At 40.9% G+C, this 9,309-nt stretch overlaps 1 protein-coding gene across 2 annotated transcripts in view; it reads right to left on the reverse strand.

Moving 5' to 3' along the window:
* Positions 1 to 9,309, reverse strand: part of zgc:66433 (uncharacterized protein LOC321250 homolog) — a 71,932-nt gene that overhangs the window by 17,580 nt on the left and 45,043 nt on the right. For both annotated transcript variants that reach the window (XM_050042124.1, XM_050042125.1), the window contains exons 3-4: positions 4,303 to 4,477; positions 1,955 to 2,081 (exon numbers count right to left, since the gene is read on the reverse strand). In XM_050042124.1, coding sequence (XP_049898081.1) covers positions 1,955 to 2,081; positions 4,303 to 4,477 — 302 coding nt within the window. The remainder of the gene's footprint in view (positions 1 to 1,954; positions 2,082 to 4,302; positions 4,478 to 9,309) is intronic.

Below are 9,309 nucleotides of genomic sequence, written 5' to 3' on the forward strand. Positions count from 1 at the left end.
CACAGCGTGCTGAATGATTTAAGCCTGTTTTGCTCGCTCAAAACTATTTTTAGTCGCGCCGTTTGATTGCGTTATCAAAACACGCCGCTATTATTCGGCCTTGCTTTTAACTTATTCCACCGAATACCGAATGTGTGTTTTTTTGCAATATTCGGCCGAATATATTCGGTTACCGAATATTCGGTGCATCCCTACTGAAATGTAATGTTTTTAGCTAGCTAAAGACATTATGTTAGCATTTCAGCCCTTAGTTGCATATTGTGGCCCCCATACTTTCCCCCTCCGGTGCATGAAGTTTTCAGAGTATGATGCTCAGTATGATCATTCACGTAAATGAAGACTCGATTTAAAGGGAGTGTATCAACCACTGTGCAACCAAAACAGGAAGAGGTTCGTGCTTTTGTTTCCCCCAGTAGCTATCAGCAGCTATCCCAAGTTAGCAAAGAGTATCAATGTACATTCTCTGCAGTTACTATCCCTTGTAGTGGAAAGGGTTGATGGTGGAACAGGCAAAGTAACAACGGAAAACAAAATTCAGTGTGTCCTGTGTTGTTGGTAGTTACTTGGCTCTGAGGAAAACGGAAAGCGAGCCGGTTGTTTTTATGACAGTAGCGCTGACAATAATACCACTTGGAAACAACAGTGGGCGAAAGTTGAAAAGTTGTCTGTTTCCACCTCAATTACAAAAATGAAGGAGTACATATTTTCCCGTCAGAATGACATCCTGACACTGTGGTGAGAGCTCTGAAGTAGCATTTAGACCATTTTGTAGGGAGATAAAATACAGAAAATATGATGGAAGAGTTAAATGAAAATATTAAATGTTAAGAAAAAATATTTAAACAAATAATACTGATGTTTGCTGACAAATCAAACATTTCTTACAGGGATGGATTTGGACTGATGACGTCCACAGGATGACCTTGTTTAGCATATCTACAAACTAACAGCAACATTATCTTAACTGAGTGACCATCATGTTGGGAGCACATTACAGTGTTACACTGTGCATTATGTTCCAATAGCTATGCTGCTATTGATCCCTACACAGTGTGTTATATTTGGCTCTGGAGCAGCCTCATTCTGCTTATCAAACAGGCAGCTCAGAGGGAGGATTAAGGTCAGGAAATCTCCATCAGACTGTTCCACAGGAAAGTCAGTTTATGCAAATCAGTGTATTCATTTTACTCTCAAGGTCTTATCTCTATCTCATCTACATACTTGTGCAGTTTTGCTTGTGAAATTGTTTTCTAAATGATTATTATCGCCTGTGTCTTCCTGTCTGCTGGCCTCTCGTACACACTGTGTGAATGCGGTCTCATCTGCAAACACTAAAAATGAATCACTTTCTCTGTGTTTTTGCTATGGGAGAAAGTTTTCCCTTTTAGCAAATCCCTTTCAGACGTTGTTTAATTCTCACTCCCCTGTAGGTAGCTTAGAGGAGCAGTTTAACTGGAGGTCAGTCTGTCTGTCTGTCTGGGTCTCACGTCTTCCCATTTTAGCCCGGTGTTGTGACAGATATTGGTTCCGTTTGTCTGCTTTTCTTTTCATCATCCACTCCTTCATTTCACTTTGACAGACACTTCGCTTTGAACCTCTCTTTGTGATACACATCAGCTCTGCCCGTCTGAATAAATATACCAACTAAATATACAGCAGATCAGCTGGTACTGCTCTGTCAACTCATTTATTGATAAATATTGCTTATGACAGCTGAGGACAACACTGCTTCATCGACATTCTCGCTTCGAAACACACAGATTATGACTCTTTAATTTATCTATTATTCTTTCTTAACCTGCAGTCAAATCCTCTTTTCTCTCAGGTCACTATAGGGAAACTGTCCTCTATCTCCAGGAAGAGACCTAAATCTTGTTGACACAGGAGCTCAAACTTGGATCCTTTGGCTGTACATTAAACTAAAAGCCCCTGTAGGCTGGTTATGTGTATTTACCTGTAGTGATTTCACTTTCCCATGAATGCTGTCCTGAGATGCCCCCAGAGCCTCGTTGGCCTCTGATGAGTCCGAAACAAAGACAGAGTCGTGTGACAAGGCCTTGCTGCCCAGGCTGATCTTTGACCTTTGGGAAACAGGAAGAGGAAGAAATAAACAAAGCAGAAAGTGATGTTTCACAGATGCCAAAACAATAAAAACAAATTAAAGAGAACTGGATGTTAGGAGGCCCTGATGGGTCCAACACCAATGATCCATTGTTTACCCCACTAGAATTATTTCTCTTCTTATATCAAAGAAAATCATTTAAAAATAAATGGATATTCTTTTCCTCTGGTTTTGCTTGTTGTCCAGCTACATTGTGCTATCTCCCCGGAGACTATGAGGAGGAACACAGAATGGCTTTAATAAAACTGGAGCAGATATATCCTGTGACAGCGAGAAAAAGTCATGGGCAGACAAAGCAGGAAGTGGCACAGCTCAGGAAAACAAAGGAAATCAGGACTGTCCACAGGAAGACAAGTTCTACTACTTGTTACGAAAACAGGAAGCCATGAGCCTCAGCTAAGGATGAACAGGAGATGGATGTTAAACATGATCTTCCTTTCTTAAATTATCTCTGTCCTTTTCACACGAGAGGAGATATTTATCTAAATGGACAGAGGAACGCCCACCAATTGGGCAGACACATAGAACTGAGCTGCAGAAAATGGAATATCAAGTGTCAGTGGCTCTGTTTTGTTGGTGAAGCCCTTAAAAAGTATTGTGGTGTACACTAAGTGGCGGCTAAATAAAATACTGGAAGGTTTAGGGATATCTTTGAAAAGATAAGGTGATATTGCCAGAACTGGAATCATATTTCATTTGGATGGGTCAAGTCAACTTAAACCCCTCTGCACACCAACTCCGTATTCGTTCAAAAGTGCTGCACGTTTAAAATAAATCGTCCATCATTAAAGTTTTCGGAACAGGTTCAATTTTTCAGTGTTTTTGTACCCCTCAAAGCCTTTAGAGTGCTGTTTGACCAAGAAACAGTAAAGAAAATGTGGTGTAACCTGCAGGACAACTACAATAACAGAGAACTAGGGATGCACAATAATATCGTCACGTCATCGGTATTGGCCGATAATGGCTTTAAAATGAAATATTGGAAGCGGTCAACATGCTTTTTCTTACTCTGCACAATGAATAAACATTATATACATTGAAAAGTATTGTATTTCATGTGTCCATCTGCTGGTGGGCCATCATGATAAGAGTATGCATGCACTATATGATGTTAATTCCACTACAGAAGAGACTTGATGATCACTGAAATTAGGCAGGGGAAAAAGTGGATATATCGCTACCAGTATCAGTTATCAGTCAAATGAGTTGTTACATATCGGCATATCAGATATCGGCAAAAGTCCAATATTGTGCATCCGAGGGTGTAACAGATGATATGGACTGCACACAGACAGCACGATAGAGAGTGACAGTGTGGAGACAGAGAGGGAGGACAGCTCAGCCCCAGGTAGCTGCGACCAAATGCAAGACGTGGACAGAGAGTGGCAACTGACAGGATGGTTCCTCCAGTGGAGAGAAACAAAGGAGCACGTGTGTTGTTCCATTTTGGATTGCAAAATTTTGCAGCACATAATAAAACACATTGGACTCAGTGTGCAAGGTTTCTGTGCGTAATGATTTTTATCAGATGATAAATTGAAAGAAACACATAAGAAAAATATGGACTTGGTGTTCAAAGGACTTAAGGATCTGCCAACCCACCAAAACCAATTGAATTAGCTTGTGTTTAAGTGTATCCTAATATCCCTTTAACAGCTTTTCTACCCTGACATGAATATAATTATGAGGAAAACTATAAGCCAAAAAGCTGCAAGTATTTTAATATTTTTGTTAAATATGCTGTATGTACAGTAAAATGGAATTACTGTGAGTATTCAGAATAACTGCACAGTTTGCAGAAAATGTGATGATGCCAGTTCAAAGTCCTAACAGAAATGTTTAGCTGAGCCCTTCTGTAAACCTCCTCTAACAAATACAAAGCTTTATGTGGAGAAAGATATGGTTGAGATTGCTGAGCGACCTCTCCTCTATAAAGAGGTCGGCTTTTCAGCTCATCCAGAGTGCATTTAACTGAGCTGTTTTTGAGATGCAAATGTAGCACTTAAACCATTACCCAAACATTTCCCCAATAAACAACACAGAGGTATTTGAATCTTTTTTCAGTCCTGTTAATAGGCACTTGGCATGTGTATGTGTACAGGCTGTGTCAATGTTTAAATAAACATGTTATTGTGTGTTTTTGTACATATAGTATATACAGTGTGCGTGTCTGATCTTACCCAGAGCCCTTATCCTTCTCTGATCGAGTGAGTGTGTTATTTTCGGATGTTTTGCTGACATTGTCGCTCGACTGGCTGGCTTTGAGCCCTGCATCTGCTCCTGCGGCTGGCGGCTCCTTTCTCTTCTTCCTGGCAAAGAATTTCTTAAACGTCTGGAACTTGGACTTTTTCTTTCCTGTGGAGACAAATGAGAAAAGAGAGAGAGGTAGAGAAAATTTAAAAAAGCTGGCTTAACCCCCCTACAGGTACCTTCTTCTGACAGCACTACAGTGAATCTTTACAACTAGCTGCACAGCGATATGTTAATGAGAAAATTAGACACACAGCATCTTTACACACTGCCCTCATGTGAACTCTAGTTTGAGCAATTAGCCCTGTGTTGGCTGCAAAGGCCCAGGTAGGCTTCCCTGGAGAAACTACACACTGAGACTGATGTGTGTTTACACAGAGACGTATATAAAGACAGACACACACACACACATAAACACACACACTCCTTTTTCTTGTAAACCCTCCCCCCCAGTGAGTCCACCTCCATTAGCACCGCAGTGGAAAAACTCAACAACTCTTTTATAACTCCTAAAACAGCTCCAAACTGCCTTCACTGCTTTCAGTCAGCGAGATGCTCACCTAGAACCTGAAATGTCAACTGGTCCTCTCTCTGTGTCCCACATTCATCAGGGCCTAGGGCTGACTCAACATTTCGTCCTCCGTTCAAATCAAATAGTCAGGAGAAGGAAAAATACATGTCCTAATCTTTGTGTTTTAATAACACGACTAAGGTCACGTTCAGACCAGCTTTCACTCTGCATGTAAAAATGCAGCCTCTTCATTTATTTGAAAAAGACCAGTCTGGTGTCACAGCTGGGCTACGGCAAAAAAACAAACAAACAAACAAACAAACAAACAAACAAACAAACAAAAAACATGCAGCACCACAACTCTACATCACCTGGCAAGACACTGTGGTGGCAAATCAAAAGCATGCAAGCACACATCCCTGGAAGATTAACTTGTACCAAATATGTAGTCTTTGTACTGTTTATCAATCCACTTTGCAGTGTTTTTACCATCTGGAAAGCCTTTAAAGTCAACACAGCCCTTTGCACTGTTTAACGAATTGCTGTGAACTGTGGTCAAACTGTCAAATATGAATCGAGACTCTGTTAAAAGCACCAAACATATTTTAGTGTACTGTTTAGCTTTAGTTTGTGACCCAGCTGCCATGTTGGAAACAGTCAAGCCATAACAAAGCACCACCCATTGGCCAGACCAACTCACTCATTTTACAGCTAAACAGTACACTAAAATATGTTTCTGGAAACATTTTAAGTGAGAAATAGGCAATGCAGTAACAGAATCTTGATTCATATTTGATCAGCGCTGCCTAGTTTAACAGTTTGACCACAGTTCACAAGCAGTGTTTGACATGACTTACAGCTGCGTTTGAGACTCCTCGGCTCTGATTGGTTGTTTTCGGTACACCTCTGTAGACTGTAGCAAATGCCATTAGAAGTAGTAGGAAGAATGTGAGCGATTTTTTTTTTCACAGACTATCTGTCTCATGTACTTTCAGAATACAGTATAGTGACAGTTTCAGCATGTATGAAAAAAAGTTATTTTCACTTCAGCTTAAGCACAATTTGGCTTTGAGCTTAATGTTACTATTAGCACGCTAAAAATGCAAAGTGACGATGCTAACATACTGAGGTTTAGCAGGATGTTTACCGCATTCAACATCTCAGTTTATCAGGTTAACATATTAACATTTGGTAATTATCCTAAAATGTAACATAATGTAGGTAGGTACTGTAGCAGGGTTGGACAAAAAACTTGGATGTGCTGGCTGTGCTAGAGGAAAAGTCAAGGGATCATCAAAGTCAGTCGGGTTAGCCCTCTGGAGATCATGACTGTCTAAACGAAATTTCATCTCAATCCATCCAGTAGTTAGATATTTCAGTGTGGACCAAAGTGGTGGACCAACCAACACTGCCATACCTCGGGTCACACCATGGATATATTAAGAGACCTGGATACAGTGTTGGAGACGGGCCCCGTTCATTCCTATGAAAGTTGCTCAGTGATGCATGAGGCTAAAAAGACTGAATGGACTGAATGGATCAAATCAAATCTTGATAGTGAAACCAGTCATTTTGTGGATGCTCAAAAAAATGTATCCATTGATGCACGTGAATTTCTCAATGTAAGTCAACGGGAAAAGGTCTAACTGGGCCTGATGTCATCATGTGACAAACCCATTTGTGGCTCCTGAGGGAGCTGTGAAAAATCTGCTAAATATCTCAAGTGATGTCACTTGAGTCAGCGTCAGTTGGAGCTGAAGACCACAAGTCTGAAATGAAAAAAATCTGGGATGTGGAGTTTAAAAAAGTGAGTTTACCGGCCTCATCTCTGCTTGAGGCCAGCAGCTTGAGGCTACATTAGCCACTACTAGCATAACACACCCAAATCTCCAACCAACAGTCAGCAGTCGAGCTGCATTGTAGGTAATATAGGCAGCAGGTTTTGACAAGGAGGAAGAATGCAGGGATAAAAAGGCAATATCTGCTGTCTCAGTATTGATTGTTTTTTCTCTCCTTTCCACTCCTACAGTGTTATAGGAGTGAAATGCTATATCGGTGAAGCACTCATTAAAAAATGGTCATAAACTAATCTGCATCTACCTTCTATCAGCTTCATAGCACCAAGCATTGCAAAATGTTGGCCTCCTTGACCTCTAACCTGACTAGGGAATATAAATGACAAAAGCCAGAGGCAATCATCAGAGACTCAAACATCCTCATTGTTACAATAGCTAATGTGAAGGAATGATAGAAAACACTATCCCAACACATGGATATATTAATCCTCAGAGTTTGGACAGCGTTGAGACACAAACCAGAGGGAAACATGGAGGGAGATGAGCTGTGAACAAAGACAGAGCCAAGAAAACAACAAAACAACTGTGATCGAACTATTTTGAGAATTCACATCTCTGGGCCACAAAAATGCTTTAGAAGAGACTTAAAAAAAAAGAGACATTCTTTTCAGCTGTGTCATTTCTGTCTTTCTCCCGGTGGGGAATCCTTGAGTATTCATTCCTTTCTCTAAAAATACACTTTCTGGTTAGAGCTAAATCACAGCTAAAAAATGTCTGGAATCTCAGCCCGGTACCACGGCCGAGACGCATGAGATTTTAAGGTCACTTGCTGAGGAACACGCCACAAAATGATTGAGCCTGTCTATTTTCAAGTTATAGATTTTAAAGTTTGTTATTGTGCAAGCAGCTTGCTTTCTTTTCTTTTGAGATGTGTGTTACTGAGTACAAAATCAAACTGCAGTCACAAACAGTCCGCTTGGAGGGCTAAATATAACACCTGCCATGCTATTTTGATGAGTTGCCATCAAACCACAAGTAGAAGATTATGATTTTCCATCCAGCTTCTGTGAAGAAATTTTGGCTGCAAAATTCTCCTCTCTTTTGTCTTGACCTTAAAGTGAACTGCTGTATTTACTTGAGGAGCTTCCAACCAGCTCTTGGTGATGCTTCGGAGGCCTTTCTGCACTGCCAAGAGGAAAAATCAGGGGAAACACCAGCCGCCGGTGCCATTTATTGTGCTATTTTAGGCACAATACACTATTAAGTTAAAGGTCTGCACTCAGAGAGCTGAAAAAGGCCACTGCTTCAATGGAAGGTCAGTGGAGCTCTGTGGTCATTGTGGGTCAAAGATACTGTTATCCCCACACATATTATAAATAATTTCAAAGCAGTCTAAGGTCAATATCAGGGGGCACTGACCTCAGCTTACACAATTAGACGATGGTGACCTTTGACAGGGAAACAAGTTCCTAAGTAAAAGTGCTCACAACAAGGTCTGTGGATTATCTTGAGTAACCAGGTCATGATTTCTGCAAAGAGACATTGATGTTGAGTTTTTCATATGTATGTTTTTGGCACTTTGACTCAACTGCAACTCAAACCAGAACAATCTAGATTGATAAACAGCACTACAGGTAAGAGGAAAATATGTTTTTCTTTTAGTTTTAGGCTTAGTATCTATAAGCCATTATAGTCACTACAAAGGCCCTGAATACACATTTCTTCAATGAGGTCCTACATGAACATATCTTTTTATCACATCATCAGCCAAAGGTAAAACAGCTTTAGCTATTTCACATGAGAGATATCTGTAGATGTGTTTTTTTCTGTTATCACTGGTTTGAAGTGGGCAGGGCTCAGCTGCAAAAAGGGGATGTCACATCTTTCTGTGCAACTAAATTTAACCAGAATCTGGTGACAGTTGCTGGGCTGTTTGCTCATGTTGTCACTTACATCTGATCAAACAGTCCTGATGAAGCACGAGTTGAAGTGAAATATAAAAGTCGTTCTGTAAGGAAGTATAAACAATAGTGATACTTCTTCATGACACTAAATCTATGGAGCTGATTTTCAGTACAGAACGTTTTTGGACATATTTGTGGAAAAACATCTGAGTCTGGAGTGTCTGGGGACTCCCCTAAGACATGGTATTCACCCAGATGGATGTGGTTTTGCAGGACACAGCAGTGAACGCTTCAGCGAACTCCGTGACAGTCTCAGCCTCAGTGTGTGCTCTAAGTTCACGATCATGCTTTATGATGCATGCAGCTTTTTAAGAACACAGAACAAAAATCCTGAATTACTTTGGTTTGATGAAAATGAGCAGTTTGACTGAGTGTATGTAAGTATGGGCTAGGTTTATTTCTAAAGCTTGGAAATGTAGACAAACTAGACTGAATAATACACACCATGGGCTCTACTTTCGCAGACCGGGCGCGGCGGAGGCGCAGCGCACCTGCGCTTCGCCAACTGGGTGTGGCCAGGCGGATTTTGTAAGTTTGGCACACCGTGCGCGCTGGCGCAGCTACTCCTCTTTCCCACCTCCGTCCCTCCTACCTGCGCAAGTCAGAAAGAGGGAGGAGAGAAGGCATGGAGTGGGTTTTACACACATCACACCAATCAAATGAGCC

This window comes from Epinephelus moara, chromosome 4, assembly GCF_006386435.1.
Source record: "Epinephelus moara isolate mb chromosome 4, YSFRI_EMoa_1.0, whole genome shotgun sequence".
Classification (NCBI taxonomy): domain Eukaryota; kingdom Metazoa; phylum Chordata; class Actinopteri; order Perciformes; family Serranidae; genus Epinephelus; species Epinephelus moara.